The 18712-nt window shown below is 37.5% G+C and overlaps 1 protein-coding gene across 20 annotated transcripts in view; it reads right to left on the bottom strand.

The window, feature by feature from the left end:
- Positions 1-18712, bottom strand: part of GTDC1 (glycosyltransferase like domain containing 1) — a 396458-nt gene that overhangs the window by 265149 nt on the left and 112597 nt on the right. For 15 of the 20 annotated variants that reach the window (XR_008424608.1, XR_008424609.1, XM_053909103.1 and 12 more), the window contains 2 exons: positions 9159-9223; positions 5579-5782 (listed from right to left, as the gene is read on the bottom strand). The exons of 1 other annotated variant lie outside the window; for it this stretch is intronic. Coding sequence is in view for 17 of the 19 variants with exons in the window: in XM_053909103.1 (XP_053765078.1) it covers positions 5579-5757 (179 nt within the window). In the remaining 2 variants the exon portion in view is untranslated. Of the gene's footprint in view, positions 1-5578; positions 5783-9158; positions 9224-18712 lie in introns of those variants that run through there. 4 more of the 20 variants (XM_053909095.1, XM_053909096.1, XM_053909097.1 and 1 more) reach the window with 1 other exon arrangement.

The following is an 18712-nucleotide window of genomic DNA, read 5'->3' as shown; positions in this document are numbered from 1 at the left end:
AGCAAGGAATAATTTAAATTACTAATTTACAAAAGAATTGTTTGAGAAACCACCACCTTCTGTGCTGATTCACCTATACCCACTAGTGTAGCCATGCCTTTATTCACAAGGGCTAACTACAAACAACAAGCATACACAGTTCATATCAGCTAAAAATGTTCATTTTCCCATAGAAAGTTACATTCAATGTTTTGCAGAGAATAGTTCATTTGTGGGAAAAAAAATGACACAGTCCTTGAAAGAGAATTTGCTTAGTAAAAGGCCACAGTCATGGTACCATTAAAGATTATGGCAAATCGTAACAAAGTTATCAATAGCCACATATCACTGAAAGCTTTAATTTTACTCGATGCATTCCTTCACCCAAGTGAACTTTCATTCAATTTAATTCCTACCCAACTATTTGCTTTCCTCACCCCTCCTTGGACATTAAAAAGGGGGCGGGGGGAGGGGGAAGGGGTCAGGGTAGGGAAGGAAAAGGTATCATAATGATAATCAATATCTATTAACAGTTAGGATTTTATGCCTATCAGGAAACAGAAAACCTAAAAACCTAGACACTCCATCTCAAGCAACACAGGTGTAGAAAGAGGCAGGGTGGTACCAGTGCAGTAAACCAACCCAGTACGGGGACCCAGCCTCCGTCACGTAGACTCTGAGCTAATGCAGCAGCATCTCTGATGATTAGAATTCCATTCAGACTTTCTGTTTCATTTTAGGAGTTTTTGTAAGTTATGTTTTTCTAAGAAATTCACTATTTCATGTAAGGTTTCAACTCTATTAACATAAGACTCTTAAGAGCATTTCCCCTTTTTATTGATCTGTGCCATATCAGTAGTTGTATTTTTGTCATTCCAAAAATTGTGCCTTTAAAAAAACAAAACAAGACAAAACAAAAACATGCCTGTGTTTATTTTATTATCTCAAATCAACTCTTAGTGTTTTCATCTCCACTATAAAATCTGCTTCCAACTTCACTATTTTTCCCCCTTCTTATTCTTTCCTTCCCAATATCACTCCTAGATTCAAGTAAGAGGGTCCCTGCTCTGCACCACAAGCTTTCGAGGCCTGCATAGCACGATTAAAAATTAACAAAAATAAATTTATTAAAGATGATGTGGCTGTGACTGTCAATTTAGATACAACCTGCCCTGTGATATACAATATGTTCATTATGATCCAGTCCCATTTTGTACTGTCCATTACAATTTCTTCTGTGACCCGGGAGTTATGTGGAATCACGCCTGCACATTTTCTGACGTACAGGGTGTTTAAGGAATCCTTGTGAGTGCTTTCTCTTCTGCACACACTTCAGAATGATTTCATCCGAGGGGTGAAGGTCATGTGTGGAGGGCTGCTCCCAGCCTGCTGCGTGCACTGGCAAAGCACGGCTCCCTCAGGCGAAGAGATGCCAGCAGTGGGAAGCTGGCTGGAGCACACCGAAAGGGAAAGGTCGGAGGGGCACGGGTGGGCAATGACATCCTCTGCCACCTTGATATTCACACTACTGTGTTTACTCATTTCCCGTATACTCTTCCACCGTATTGTTCTGATCACCTCCTTTCTTTATACCAAAGACAACACCTAATAACATTGTTTGGAACATTACTTTTCGTCACCGAAAAGATCTTGGAGAAGTTCCCATAAGAGACACAGAAAGCTTCCTAATTCAGGTCAGAGCTGCATGATATTTCATTTCAGAATGTAACATAACTAAGTTAACCAGTTATGTCAACTCCTTTATGAAAACGAGGCAACCACAGCTTCAAGGCCAGCTACCACTCTAATTTCCAGATCCTTCTTCAGATCCTCTCTTACTTTGCTCAGCTATGGACTTAAAAGGAAATTTGTTACACTTCATGAATCATTTCCAGATGTTTTAGACATGGTGGGTTTTCAGGTGTCTAGGTGGCTCTATTGTTCAAAATGGAAGTCTAATCTGTGCTCTGTCCAGCCTTCCATCAGCCATTTTTGGGAGCCCAGGCACTTTGTCCTCATCCTGCCACCTCACAGTTGTAGACAGCACAACCACTGTCACACGCAGGAAAGGAAAATGGCTTTCTCCTTCCATAACTAAAAGCAAAACAAAACCAACTTTTTTGGAAGAACCCCCAGAAGTCATCCACTTAAATCTAATTTGCCAAAACCTAGTGACTGTCTAGCACTAACCACAAGGAAAGCGGGGAAAACTGGGCAGAGAATGGGATCATAATGACGAACTCAGGTCAATCATGCTTCACTCCCAGGGGGTACTTAGCCACTCCAAAGAAAAGTGTGATTAACAAGGAAGAAGGGCTGTTAAGTGGCCAATGATGAGAATCTGCCACAATACCTCAGATGGAATGAAAAATATAACTGTAAGCAGCTGAGAGTGAAAAAATGATTTTCAGTAACAGTGATTGTTTCAGTTCAGTAAAGATACTGCACGAAGAAGAAAATACATACAGTATCTTCGATGCCTAGTCTAGGTATATCTAAGAAAGTCGAAATACCACTCTTGGGACAAATGACTCATACATTTCAGAACACAAAATTTAAGGCCCATCCTCAAAAACACTTTTCTGCATTCCACAGTTTCCAGAAGGCAAAACTCTAATATAACCAATGAAACAATAATTACCAACCACTTTTAAGAAAAATAACTTTTGGGGCTTTTGTAACCTCTGATAAAATTAAACAGCTCCAAATGTGAATCATGATGTATTCTTTCAGCTGTCAGGATAAAGCAGAATCAAACTGAGTAACTGGGATGAAACATTTATTCCTTTAGTAATAAAATAATTTCTGGATAATAAGCTCACAACATTAATGACTACATGCACAGAAGCTGAGAAAAGTAACACATGTACCTACATTCAGGGTGTTTCTCATTAGACACAGTCCCTACCTGTTTAGAGTAATTTTGCATAGTAGGTAATAACAGTGCTTTATGAATTTTGAGGATTTCATTTGCCAAATAAATAGAGTAACTAAAAAACAAAAACTTTTCATATTTTTATTTTATTTTATTTTATTTTATTTTATTTTATTTTATTTTATTTTAGAGAGAGAGCATATGCTCAAGCAGGGGAGGAGTAAAGAGGGAGAGAGAAGGGGGGGGGAGGGAGCAGGTGAGAGAGAGACAGAGAGAGAGAGAGAGACAGAGAGACAGCGAGACAGAGAGACAGAGAGAGAATCCCAAGCAGGCTCCACACCAAGTGCAGTGCTGAATATGGGCTTGATCTTACGATCTCAGCCACAACCTGAGCCAAAATCAAGAGTCCAACATCTAACTGACTGATTCACCTGGCTCTCCAAAAGTTACTTTGTTCTTTGTGTTTTTAAGAGAGAGAGAGAAAGAGAGAGAGAGAATCCTAAGCAGGCTCCGATGCTCAGCACAGAGTCCAACTCGGGGGTGATCCCACGACCCTGGAATCGTGACCTGAGTGGAAATCAAGAGTTAACCATTCACCTGACTGAGCCGCCCAGGTACCCTTCATATCTTTAAAAATCTCCACAGAGATCAGTTTATCTGGTGTAACAAAAGACTCTTCTTGTACTTCCATGTAGGATTGAGTGAGCATATTTTTTTTAACTTAGTGTAAGTTTTCAAGCTGTTGCTATTTTTCCAAAAGTATTCAAAAAGAGTAGATAAGTTATCATTGGTCAAATACAACTGTAAGTTCAACTGGTGAGGTATCTTTCAGTGAAGTCTGATTAGATTAATGCAGCTAACTGCACAGCCGCGGTGATGTCTTGCGGTGACTAACCTTGAAAGATCTTAGATAGCACTGTTGGGACCTGTAGGTTGTGGCCATCAGGGAGTAAAACTTTACATCACAATCTTTCAGAAACTGACCTCCCAAGCAAGACTGCTTCAAAGAGCAACGTGATGTTTCACCTCAGATCCTTCAGTCCTCACAGGGAGCGGAGAAGCCACAGGCACAGGAGTGTGTGTGTGTGTGTGCGGATGCTATCCGTACACATATATCTGTGATACAGTCATTTCATTCTGAAAAACTGCATAATCAAAATGAAATCTAACAGCAGACAGAGAAATGGTTCATTTCAATGTTCAAATCGTTGTAGAAATGTATTGTATCAAATGGTAACGTTAAATGAAAATGTGCCGTAAAGCTAACCGGATTACGTGACCTTAAGTAATATAATACAGTTGGTGCTGTGAAAACACAATTAAATGAGATGTGAAAGCAACTATAAACAGTCAGGTTTTAACACAGCAACCGTCTTACCATTGCCTTTAAAACTTTTATATTGATACACTCATTGAAATTTCTAATACTGTTAGTGAACGATATTCACTTAGTGATATCAGAATACAAAACACTGAAGTATACAAGGAAAAATACACTTTAGATTAGAAAAATACACAATATTTTTGTCCCTCAAACAGCATTTTACCTTTATAATCCCAAGCAAGGTGACTTGAGCGCTCACTGTTATTCTACCTGATAATCTGAATTCTCAGACATGAGGCATGATTTTCATCCGCCAAACGGGGTATTCTCTGAATCCCCCAAATTACTACTAAGAACAGCAACCTACATTTAAATCCCAAGGTCTTGTCTCCCTAGTGATTGCCCCACCTACAAGCAAGACAGACATGGCTGCTGAAGCAAAGGTGAGCACGACAGTCATGCCCTCTCTCTAACAACCTGTCTGCCCTAACTGCGTTATCAGCCTGGCACTCCCCACTCCTGCTTAAACCAATGCAGCCCTACACAGAAGGGCCCAGATTGGTAGGAACAACAGGTACATAAACCACAGTAGGATAATCTTCCACTGTTTAACAAGCAGGAGACACATGGCCATAAATATGGATACAATAGGGAGGTAGGGATGTTCAGTACTCTACTCTACTTGGTCCTCACCAGATGCAATCAGTATTTCTCATCCATCTTTCCAGTGTGTCCCATAAGAATCTCTGATAGGCACCCCTACTTCGCACTTCCTGACAAATCAGAATTCACAACTGAGTCCTGTGTCCCCATAATCTATTCATCCTTTAGGCAAAGGTTACCAACTCCACACTGTGTTCCTACTTCGTAACATCAAAACCAACTCCTCCATTTTCTCATGCTCACATTGCACTTGCCTGTCTATCTCTACCTCAACAGTCTTTAAAGCTTCAAGGGCACAGATCTTGGTCACCTCCGTCTTTACAACCTCAGCTCCTAGCACAGAGCAGACACAATAAACTAAACCAAAACAGCACACTCACTAAAAGAGACACTGGAGCTTATGGAACAACAACAACAACAACAACAAACGTGCCCAAGATCAACTCTTCCCTCAGGCCAAAAAATGTCATCCACACCCACACACGTGCATATGATAAAATCACAAGACAAATGAGCAAAGGCTTGTAGGTTCAGAATGAGGCCATTTTCCTACTAGCCGATGTCCTCAGAGTGTAAAATGTACCCTGCTGCTCTACTGTGTCTAAAGGGACATGTCCTTAGTCAGACTGACCAATTCCATGGCTGGAGAAAAATCTCATAGACGCTGACAGAGAAGCAACATCCTTACAACAAGTACATTAAAAACAGGCTGACAGCGCAGCCTGAGCTCTGATTACCTGTACTGTTCACTGATGGGAATATTCTGGGAGAAGTATAAAGCCGATGTGCGCGCTCTCCAATGCCATTTCTTTGCAGGAAGGGAATAAAGGACACAGTCTTCTAACTCTTCTTGGAGCAGATCCGCCAGCTGTTTATGGGACCCTCCATAGAACGCTTCAATGATGAGAATACTCATAGGTCCTTTTAAGACTTCACAGATTCTAAATAATAAGCAAAAAATATTTGTTCCAACATATATATGTGTGTGTTTATAAAGATATTTTTAAATAAAAAGAAGTTAAAATAGTGTACCCAAAAGGCAAATACAAATAATTTAAAGACACTTATTTTTTTTTAAATATGCATGTCCCACTTTTTAAAAAAGTGTATTAACGCTTAAGATTTATATTTTTGTAATCAATACCTTTACATCATTTTTGTTAATAAAAGGAAATAAGGGATGCTTATTTTTCTGTTTTCCTCATGCCCTAAGATTGCTTCCACAATGACTCCGTTTTTTCTCCAACCCCAGGAAGTTTAAAGCCCTCTCCTGCTATGATCACTCACTTCCTGGTTGGAATGGCTTCGACCCTGACTCAGTAACCACAGAAGTGGTTGGCCTAGAGCTCTACTACTCTCAGACAGTCACTGAACTCATCTCCTATGACTTCCACTCCAAGAGCCCTTCATTTGTGAGGACCTTTTCAACTCAGAAATTTTCTGACTCTGTCACTCTCATATTAATCACCTTTCAATTCACCAGCTATCACTGCCCCCAGTGAACCATATTTAACCAAAAAAAGCACATGGGGCACCTGGGAGGCTCAGTCGATTAAGCATCTGACTTGGACTCAGGTCATGATCTCGCAGTTCATGAGTTTGAGCCCCGTATCGGGCTCTGTGCTGACAGCTCCGAGCCTGGCGCCTGCTTCAGATTCTGTCTCCCTCGCTGTCTGCCCCTCCCCCGCCCGCACAAGTTTTCTCTCTCTCTTTCTCTCTCTCTCTCAAAAATAAAGAAAAGAGGAAGAAAGCACATTCATATTCACATCTCAATTCTCTAGTGTTAAAAATCTTAAGATACAATTTCTTGAGACATTGCACATATCTTGACCACTTCCCACTATCACCAATAAATATCCCACCTGCAAAGGTAAACCAACGGAGTAAAGCTATATGCCTATGAACCAGCAAGGCTTCTACAACCTTTCTGTAAACAACTATCCCATCAAGAGAGATAAAGTAATGTTGTTATTAAAGATAGTAAAATTTGGGGCTCCTGGGTGGCTCAGTTGGTTAAGCTTCCGACTTCAGCTCAGGTCATGTTCTTGCAGTTTGTGGGTTCGAGCCCCAAATTGGGCTCTCTGCTGACAGCTCAGAGCCTGCAGCCTACTTCATATTCTATTCTGTCTGTCTCTCTCTCTCTCTCATAAATGAATAAGCATTAAATAAATAAATAATAAAACTAAAGACATGGCAAAATTTTCATCGCAGAGAGTTAGCTATCAAAGCAATTTTTTGGTTTAATAAAATGACTTTTGTTAATGTGCTCAGGGAAATAAAAATATGTGTGAATGTAAAAAAAGTCCACATATATTTCAAATTATATGCTATTTCCTGTAAGAAGTAAGGAAGAAACATCACTCTGTACATAAATACTACACTGTTTAAAAAATATTCCAGATTTTTTAATTTTCCTTTATGATTTAAGTAAACACCATTCATTAAACAGCATATTGCTTTTCTTAATAATGTTGTTCCACAAAATTATTAGTCTCAACAACTCAATGATGCTTTTCATTAATAAAACTCTACTTCACCTTGCTCAATCAAAGCAATGCCTACTTAACATTGCATTTCAAAGCAAGAAGTCTCAGATGGTTCTCAAAGAAACAACTAGAGTGAAAAAAAGCTTAGTTCTTGATGTCTGAATCTTCCATTGAGCATTTTTGGAGAAAAATATACAAGTACATATTTCAGTCATCTACAGAATAAGAAGCAGTGTTCCTCGGTGGAAAAGACATGAACCTTGCGGACAGGGAGATACAAGTCTGAAGCTCAGCAATGTGCCTTAGAGCTGAGTGACCTTGGGCAAGTTACCCAAGGCTGTAGGACTCAGTCTCGCCTTCTCTAAAATGGGAATAACAATACCAACCTCAGAGGTGTGCTGTGAAGATAAAATTGAAGCATAGTAACTAACAGACAGTAATAAGATATTTTGCCCCTCCCAGTATTAGTACAAATCATCTTACTTAAGGGGGAAAGATATCTTGGAATTCTCCTACATTTTAAAATCAGTAATTTTCAATCACGGTCACCTCTCAACCAAGGACAGTGGGAAAGGTGGATACACATAAGCATTTGAAGTGCAGGGAGTGTTACTCATTCATCATCAGCAGCTTGTATTTCAAATAAGAATGTGAGAGCCCCACAGGTATTGTGGGAAGAAGTTAGCTCAGGGGCTGAGCTATGCAGAAGCTTGGTTTTTTTCAGGCCAGTTGGAGACTACCTTTAATAAATGCAATGTTCAATAAGATAAATTTAAGAAAATAGTAGTCATTAATCCTTCAAATAATGGAACCTTCTAGAAAGTTAACCAAGAGAACAGTATAAGGCAATCTTGAAAATTATATCAAAGGTTCTAAGACAGACTAAAAGCAGTTAACATTAATTTGCTTACTAGATCATACCACATATATCTCTATCTAGGTTTATTTCCTCTGATTTAATCACGCTAAGGTGTCTATGCCCTGTATATCCTTAAAAGGTTGTTGTAGGGGCGCGTGGGTGGCTCAGTCGGTTAAGCATCCGACTTCAGCTCAGGTCATGATCTCGAGGCTCATGAGTTCAAGCCCCGCATCAGGCTCTGTGCTGACAGCAGAGCCTGGAGCCTGTTTCAGATTCTGTGTCTCCCTCTCTCTCTGCCCCTCCCCCACTCACGCTATCTCTCTCTCTCTCAAATATAAATAAACATTAAAAAAAATTTTTTTAAGAGATAAAGGTTATTGTAAAAATGACCTGAGATATTTCCCCAAGTGATGGAATGTGATCTAAGCCACTCCAAAGAATATTTCACTCATATAACCTCAAAGAAAGCAACATCAATATTAGAAGGGAAAAAAGCTTTCTGTATTCTTCAGTCCTTTGCTCCTTTTCATGATTAATCTAGAGCACATATCATGCCATATATTTACAAATGTTTCTTATGGGTCTGAATCATGAGTTATCTGCAAATCATAAGCCAATGTGGAGGCAGTATGTGTAGGTGCTGCTAGAGATTCAAGACATTCAGTAAGCAGAACTGAACACCAAGCATGTGGGAGGTCGAAAAATAGAAAAGGGGAAAAAAAGATTATAGCTATAGTAGATTTCCACCCCTTTAATAGCTCAGTAAGAAGAGTGAAATGTACAGGTTTGAACTAGCATTTACTTGAGCATTTTTCTAGTGGCCAATGGGTGTGCCTGCATTTTGGGTATTTTTCTAGGGAGAGTAACTATGTCCTACCATCTCTGAAAACTATACTTAGTGGCTTTGATTCATGGAAATTTGTTCTGCTTGTTTTGTGGAGACAGACATATCCTGGCAGTTCCCCTACTTACTTCTATTGCAACTTTTGTGGCAAGAAGAAAATGTGTTCTTCCCTATAGTCTTCTTAAAGCACAACCTGGAAGAAAGATGATTCCCATTAGGTGCAAGCAAAAGAGAGGAAGCTGATTTTTAAATATAAGATTCAAACCAAATGTCATTTATAGCACATTAAAGAACAGTGCAAATACTCTTGCTGTGCTTGAGTTTTTAGAAAGCACTGCTTGAAACAAACGAGCATGAGGTTGGAAAAAAAAAAACACTTTGTTAAAAAGAATTTTTGCTGTTATGCTGGAATTTGCTAAAAGATAAAGGGAGTACATTATTTGCTCATTTTAGCAACAGTCCCAGAAAACTGCAGGTGGTCACCCTGACAGCACAGATGCTCCCAAGCACAGGTGAACAGGTGGATACAGACATCAGGCACCACTACCAATGGCTCCTAGGGAGTGAACGCTGGGGAGCAGCATCCTTGACACTGAAAATGCTTCCTCCGAAGCAAGAAGAGGGTCTCCTTTACAGCCCGAGGTTGTGGCCAGGTGTTTGCCAAAACATGGTAGGCAAGCCTAGACACAGCCAAAGGTCTTACATAGGTGCCTGAGTGTTCATCCATCTGTTAAAGCATTATCACAAGCACCATCGCAGAAAAGGAGTAAGGATGTCAGAATTAGGGGTGTGGCATTTATTTCAAAGGAAAAACAACAACTAGAGAACTTCTCATGTGAGGAACAAATATCGATCAGAAAGCCCATGTCCTTTCTGCATGACACTAGACTGTTAATATTTTATAATGTAAAGAAAAAAGTAAATGGCCAATCCACTCCTGCTCCCAAAAAGAACATACAAAGTGTGTCAGATAAATTTTTATCAACTTTTAAGTTTTTCTGCTTAACCCAGTGAGCTTCCGTTAAAAAAAAAAAAAAAAAAACTCATTTCTTCAGCATATTTTATTCCCCAATGATGCCAGATGAATGAGAATCTACTACACTATTAAAGCTTTATGAAAGTTTAATTCATTATCAATACTATGATTTAATGATACATGGCTAAATGCTACACATTAAATTGGCAATATAAATGAGTCAAAGTGATATCTATGACATAGGAATTTTAAACCACTTCAAATTCTATTTAAGATCACCAGAGGTCAAATGATCTATCGAAGAATTGTCTGCCTTTCTAAAAATTTATATTTACAATTAAAAGCAGACACATAGTGAAAAAAATCACAAAAATGTTTCATATGAACATTTTGACCAAAATGAAAAAGTGCCATTAGTGTCATCTCAATTAAAAACTAATAATGCATTGATAAGATCACCAAGAACAAAAGTAGCCTGAAACCAATGCTGTGAATATTTTTAAATTTTTATTAAAACTTTTTGTCACTGTACCTGCATTTATTTTAAGCTTGACCCAATTTCTTTATTCCCTGAGCCATTTTCAAGGTGAACTACATTTTAGTCTACCTCCTCTAGCAGTTACAACTGCTGCCATAGTTATTTTTTTTAACAGTAGTCAGAAAGGAAATTTGCAATATGCCAATGATTTATTGAAAAAGATGTGCTAAGTATAAACACATCATGTGAATTTTTAAAACAAAACCTAAATCACATTAGAAACCCATAATTAGCCTTCATATATGATGTCAATTCAGTTACTTATAATATTCAAATAATTTTCCAACCAAATACCAGGTAATAATTTTAAATCAGAGGAACTGTTGTATTAATAAATTCCACAGACACCTTACTGCTATTAGCTGTAGGAAGGTATGGTTTCAGTGATGATGGTTTAACGGTTTGAATCCCACACACATGAGAAATCGATTCCACAGGCTAATCCACACATGGCTTGGTACCTTACACTTCAATCAGTTGCTCCAAATATATTTTCTATTTGGCTATACACAATATTTTTAAAAGTTCAGTTTGGCAGGGCAGAAACCAGTGAAGTGAAACACTAAATGCCGTAAGTTGGGGAAAATAAAATTTGAGTAGGACTTCCCAATAGGTCATCAGAGGTTTACCTGGTATTTTCTTACTGACCCTGTCCCTTCTGCACCTCCACCCACCAACTCCAACACGCAGGCTTCTATTTAAAAAGCCACAATAACCCAGCAGGGTAAAATAGGGCAGTACTGAGAAAAGTTAGTATTACCTTCCAGCCCACTCACTTATTTTAATGATTCATCAGGGAAACCCCGGTTGTTAAAATGTACCTGAAATTATCTTATTATATACTAAAAAATAAGCATAAAAAGATTTCTGCTTTGAAACCTGTCACTACCAATTCCCCTAACAGAACCTAATAAGGGTGAATATATAGTAAAAATACATTTTGCTAAAAAGAGTGTCCTCAAAGTATTACACTACAATAAAGTATCATATGGAGGGGTAGAGTGGGGGGGGGGGGAACAGAAGTAAGCAGATCCTACAAAAAGTTATTTTTGAAAAGCTTTTCATAAAAATCAGGCATAGCAAATCCATCCTATCTCCTAGAACCTCAATGTAATCTCTGAATACTAAAAGACAATCTGGTATTAAATGCAGCGTAAAAACCTTACAATCCTAAAACTGTAGGCCCTGGCAATATTCTACACAATTAAAGAAAGTTTGGCTAACAGTAAGGAATGAATGAGATTCCTGAACATTAGTGTGAATTAAAGATAATGCATGATGGAAACTGATCATTACTCCATTATTTGATAACGGGCATACAACCCAACATTTATCATAACTTGTGTACTACTGTGTGTACTTAAATAGCAGCATTAAAAATAAAAATCTTGGGTTCATGCTGAAAATGATGTCCCACTGTATTCATCCATTGTCCCACAGTGCTATGAGTGTTCCAATTTCTTCAGCTCCAACTTTAGTTTCCTGTTGTGGTCATGAAGAACTAAGGATTTATGCACCAAAACCAAGATTTGGTAAGAAGACTTACAAGCCACCTTATTTGTGACACAATTTGAAGTAATTTTCAAGTGCACTTTTCCAATTTTTTCATTTGCTATGATCTTCTATATGTACTCTTTAAAAATTACAATCTGATATGCATATATGGCTATGTAATTTTCCCTAACAAATATCTTCATTCTTTCTCAATTTGGGATTGTAACTTTCTGTTTAGAACTGTCAGTCACTTATTCCATGACTTGAATGAATACAAAGTCTTGGTTATAACTGTATTAAAGGCAAATTCAACAACTGCTTATTCGTACTGACACTAGGACATCATTCACTTGTTTTCAAATATGCATAAGTTCCACAAATAAAGAGATGTGTATATATTACAAATTCACTACCTTACATTTTTGTGAAGTTATATTCCACATTGCACAACAAAGCTGTAACTATGAAATTTTTTGTGAGATGTTTACTGGTTTAATATCACTGACAAATAAAATCCTAATCCTCTTTCAGTTTTCCATTGCTATTAAGTTCACAAAACATTTCAAACTATAAAAGTAGTAATGAATTAGTTCTCCTGAATACTAAAAATATTTTCAATTTGCCGACATTTTAAAATGTGGCAGTGTATTTATGAATGAGTAGAAACTTTCACACTAGAAAATCATCTCATCGCTCATTTGAACTATTCCATTGCCCTTCTAACTAGGCCTTCATGCTGCCACATCATCTGGTTCCCATCACACCATTCTCCGTATTCCAGCTACAGGTAATATTCCAAAATGCAAATCTGATCATGAGGTGACATGCTAAAAAAACATCAACGTCTCTGTCACCAATGGATAAAGTCCAAGGCCCTAAATGTGGCACTGCTCACCTTGCTTTCCTGGCCTTTCCTTTCTCTTCACCACAGCCCTGCTTCTCCCTCTCCACTGGGATCTCTCTTCCCCCACTTACCCAGACCCTGCCTTGTTGCCTTACCGAGCGCTCACACTCTCCTAGTTAATTAACACTTCTGTGATTTCACACCTTTCTCCCTTTGCCATCAGACTCTTCATGTTCACCTCAGGAACTAGCCTTAAATTTCGGCTAAACTAAATCAAGCAGCGAGTATAGCAAAACACACTATATTCTCTTCCAAATACTGATTCTCTTTCCGTACTGTCATAGAAATGAGAATTTATTAGATTTCTTTTCATGTAGATACGAGTTTATCTTATTCTACTTATACAAGAGAAGTAACAATGATAAAAGAAATGGTAGAAACACCACAAGTGATTGCATTCTGGGCCAACCCAAGTTTCATGGTCTAAAAGAATGAGTATCTGTGAGATCCGTGAATGTTGAAAATCACCTGCAGTTTTTTAATCTGCTTGGTCTATCATCATCTTAGTTGAATACTAGCAGTGGAAGCAGGATGAGAAGCCAATTCCCTCACCGTAAATCTAGAGATCCCATTTCACATTGAGTAATTATACTTTTATTTAATGGGGAAGGGAAAAAAAGGCATTTTTAAATACTTTCTGCCATCAACTATTCATTTTATAAAAGTCTGACAAGATGAATAATGTATTTGCTTTCTCAGGATGGCATTTCTCCAAGGCTTCCACCTTCCTGAAATGGGCTGCAAATCAGTCCAGTGGGAGAAAATTAGATTATCTGACCCATTCATATATGGATACCTAAGTAGGAGAGTCAAGAATCCACAGAATCCTAGGTGGAAGGAATGCGGGAGCCATTGACCAACAGCTTTTCTTTTATAGAAAAAGAAATGGAGAGTATTGAGCATCACAGAGTAAGGGACAGAGCAAGGGGTTAAGTCCAGGTCTTCTGACCCCATGGTCATTTATCTTCCCCATTATACTTCATTGCAGGTATCTGGTAGGATGTAAGTAAAAGGTGCATCCATTTTCTAGTCTTTGGAGTTTGGGGATTAAAAATCAATGTTTAAGAATTATATGTAAATGATATATATTGCAGTATGTTTTTATATGTGTGTGAAATATAAATGTCAGTATAAGATGATAAATATATGTATCACATATTATATTTAATCGTAACTCCCAATAATTTGTACATCTAGGATATCAGTGCTATAAACCACACAACATGGTTATATAGAATACCATATAGTTAGAGTGATAAAACACAAAACTTTTGTTTTAATCTCTTATAACTCCTTCCAGAGTCCTGCATAATCATCCTTTCCCTAATCCCACAACTTTTATCCTTCATGCCCCAGCTCCAGACTAAGGCCTTTTTGATAGGGCAGTAGACCTTAATGACGAGGAAGGAAGACAATATCCGAGATTCACAGGACAGGAGGGTTTGAAACAGGAGGCGAAGAGGTCAGCCATATAGATGAGTTCAGTTTATTTCATAATTTACTTCTGTCACCATCAGACAAAGTCTGAGTCTCCCCGATATAACAATCTGTAGTACTTCTTTGTACTTAACACTTGTAGGATGTATTTATACGAGTGACCACATAATATCTGTATCCCCTACTGGATATTAAGTTCCAAAAGGACAGTGACCAGGTCTGCTTGCTTACCACTATATGTCAGCACTTAGCAAACAGAAAGTGTTCAACACTCTCTTTGAGTCAATAAACCATAAAACTCTTTAGCGATTGCCTTGACAATTTCTTCTGAACTCATCCAAGACCTTTATTATTATCAACTACAAATAATCACCCCTTCCTACCACTAATTACTACTTACAGAGAGAACTTGACGCACACATTCTATCACCACCTAAAATATAACAGGTGGCATCTTATTGTATTCAAAATGTCACACCTCATTCTAAGGAAAAATAGTTCTGCCCCAGCAGCCCTACCCAGGGATTTAGAAGCCAAGTTTCATGCCATGGGCATCTATTCTCTCTGACCTTTCTAGACTCCAGAAGAATATTTAACACAAGGACAGTCAAGTCTACGACCTAGAAGGATTCAATTGGTTTAATCATTAGACTGGCATTTCTTTCTTGGTCAGAAGCATTATCTTGTTACCCTACATTGGCTTCTATGACAAATTTTAACTCAGACTTGGATTGTGTAAGATAATTATAAATATACATACCAAATGAGTTTAAAATAAAATGACTAACAGATTCTTAACTATACTGGCGCTAGAGAGTCTCGCTCTAACATCTTTTAAGAACTTAATCCATCTTAACTAAATAAAAAATTGTTGAGAAGTTTCCCTCTCCAAGTGGGAGGCACATATCACATTTTCAGTTAATTTTGAAACAGAAATAGCAGAGTTACTCTAACACACAAACATTCTCAACGTCCTATTTGAAGTACTGCAACCCAAGCAAACATGGGTGGCATTCCCTTGATGGGTTGAAACAAATGTCACCAAGTATAAAGTTCTGGATTTACTCACTTCCAGAGAAAAAATGAAAAGGACATAATCTCACAACTCAATCTATTTATCAGTGAGAGAAATCAACTTGCAAGAAATACAAAATCCTAACAGCTCAGGACGCAAAAGAATATCAGGTAGACACATGGAAAAAGAAAAAGAAATTTCCATAGAGGCCTGAATGTTAGACACCTTTAATATTCACTTTATATTAGTGAAAGTCACCCTGCAGTGACAGACTTATTTAAATGGTCTTGGGAAATGTGAGGTGAGGTCAGTATCAGAATCTATTTATAAATAAGTAAGTAAATAAATAAAGGAGATAAACTCTAATGTCCTTTAAGGTCCAAATCAATAAAAGTATGCTTTAAAGATGTATCAATTAAAATGTTTAGTGACACTTCTCTCACCTCCAAAGTTCCACCTAATTATTGTAATTTACTTATTAGAGGTAGGACTAGTTAAAAGTATATTTTCTTCTATTTATGTACTACAGCAGATCTTTTCTAGCTGCCATATCCTTGAGAAGAATCTTTTGATTTGCCAGTGGTCTAAGGCATTTGCTCATGGTTTAAGAAGCCAACACTGGAAAAACTGGATAGATTCTAGAGATCGTTAATGATAAATTTTAAAAAGCCCAGAAACCCAGTTTAGACCAGGGCTGAGTAAATCTGGGGCTAAGAGATGTGGTAATGAGAGCTGTATCACTATTTTTAAGTATCACAAGGGGCATATTATTAGCTACCCACTATTATAAGAAAAAGAGTCAGTCTGATAATAATAGACTGGAATTTCTAAATCCTGAAAATATTTAGGATTGAGACTGTTGAGTAAAGAATAGGCATACAGAGACAACAGTGTATAATTTCTAGAAGGTCTACTATAGGTCTTTCTACAGAGGAAGCACAGGCTTGCCCCTATCATCTGACACACAAGTTTCCACTGACTAAAAGATAAGTAACAACAGCTCAAAGTTTCCTGATTGGAGCAAGCACTATGACTTTTATCTATTTAGTGGCCTTGTCTGTCACTATTATCTCTTTATCAGCTGGTTTTTCAAGGAGACATTCCAATGACATAAATATTTTGTCTAATGAAGCTGAGACCCTACAGTACAGAATATTCTTTGCCAACTACCCAAAGCCATACTCTGCATCCTCATCACCTCTTAAGGAAGTAATTTCACATTTTGCAAACAGAGTGTTCAGACAGAGTAAAGTTGCTTAGGAGTTAATTAATTCCCCCTTGCATCTCTATCCGGCATGTATATGCACCATATCTGGGACCATACGACTCTCTACTGGATTAATTAGCATTTGCAGTTAACAAACAGCCTGAATCACTGTAGAGAGAGACTGTAACTTAAAACTCATAAAACTAGGTATATACTCTCTTGCACTTCATATAGCAGTTGTTCAACTGATCTTAGCAGAATTGAAGTTAAAAAAATATTGTTCACCCTCATCATTCCTCTTGCTCAATGTTTTAACGTCCCTTTCTCCTGCCTTGTGTCCAAACTATACTTGCCAGAATTAAATTGAAGATATTGGATAACCTCCTGCACATTGTTCAGAGTAAACGTCTGCCAGGCACAATGTGTTACATCTCCCAAGAGTACTTGTATGTTACAAGGGGACAACAGGTGATGGCAAAATTTCAGCCATCTGCAGAATGGATAAGAATTGTTCGTGAATTAAAAAGACACTTCTCGAGGCACCTGGGTGGCTCAGTCTTGGTTAAGCATCCGACTCTTGGTTTTGGCGCAGGTCACGATCTCACTGTTTTATGAGTTTGAGCCCCACATCAGGCTCCAAGCTGACAGTGCAGAGCCTGCTTGGGCTTCTCCATCTCCCTTTCTCTCTCTGCCCCTGCCCCATTTGTGCTGTCTCTGTCTCTCTCAAAATAAATAAAGAAACTTAAAAAAAAAAAAAAAAAAGACACTTCTCAAGGCCGGAAGGCTGCTACATACTCTACCAATGCCTAAGGCTGTATCTGCTTTAAAGTATTAAAATGTCTTATCACATCTGAACGTAATATAAAAATCTTGAAAACTGCGATCTTTGGATTCAACAGTACCACTTCTTCTGAGAATTAACACTGGAAATTATGAAGAATCTTTACTGAAGTCTTTGTCTCAAATTGCAAGCAATGAAAATATCCAACAAAAAGAAATTTCATAATTAAATGATTAATGATCAAAAATCATAATAAAAAGAACATGGAAAAATGTTTCTACCATTGCATGATTGCAAGTTATGAATATATAAAAATATATGATGAAATGACATAGAAACACAAGAGAGAATACACGTGAACACAGGTAGGCATAAATAATCATTTATGGTAGAAGTATGAGCCGTTTTGAATTTCTCTTTGTGTTTTATTTTATTCTTCAAGTTATCTTCACTGAATATATTTCAACTTGCAATTAAAAGAAACTATAAATTTTTTCTAACTTTAGGAAGGAGGCCAAATTGTTTGAAATAACAAACTACTTCCCAATTACTGAAGGCTTACTCCCCTCCAGGAGCTTGCCAGCGGTTTTCAAATTATTCTATTACTATTGCTATAAAGAAACTTATTAAAAATCAAATCAGCAAGAGTTAAACTAATGGGGCTACAGCTATTCATAAACACTATTAATTTGGTTTTGGAAATACTGCTTGTCTAATGTGTGAAATAAAAGTAATACTCAGTCGATTTTTGAAAGTACTTGAATTATTAAATAATTGTAAACAGATCAAGATCTTTATTTATCGGTAAGGAATGTGAAGCTGCACTCTGACAGAGAATATTAGAAACTAAAATACTATTTGGCACTTACGGTTTTGAATAGGGACAGATATAGTACAGACTCAGAGTTTTAAAGTTCAAGTAAAGTGTCAAAATTAATCTGTGCCTTAAATAATTAGATTTGTGTCTTGAACTAAGGGGGAAATATTTAATAAAGGTGCATAAAATTGAAAAGAACTTCTAGTTTCACACTTAATTTCCAAAATGTATTAAAAAAGCAGCAACATGCTATTGAGTAATCATCCATATGTGTTAAACACGTTAAAGGAGGGACTGATTGCATAGTCAACTACTACAGACACAGTCTTGCAATTTTAAAAGACTGCCTCCTTTCATAATCACTCATATTTTTCCTATATTTATATACATGCAATAGTTGAATGGATACTCAATATACATTAACCCAACAGCAACTCAGACTTAGTAGAGAAATGGTTTTAAATGGAACCCCCAGGTCCTAGTACTTTTTACAATTTAAATGCTATGAAAACA

This window comes from Panthera pardus, unplaced genomic scaffold, assembly GCF_024362965.1.
Source record: "Panthera pardus isolate Hobbes unplaced genomic scaffold, ASM2436296v1 HiC_scaffold_10, whole genome shotgun sequence".
NCBI classification, from domain to species: domain Eukaryota; kingdom Metazoa; phylum Chordata; class Mammalia; order Carnivora; family Felidae; genus Panthera; species Panthera pardus.
This window is presented reverse-complemented; position numbering and strand designations above follow the sequence as displayed.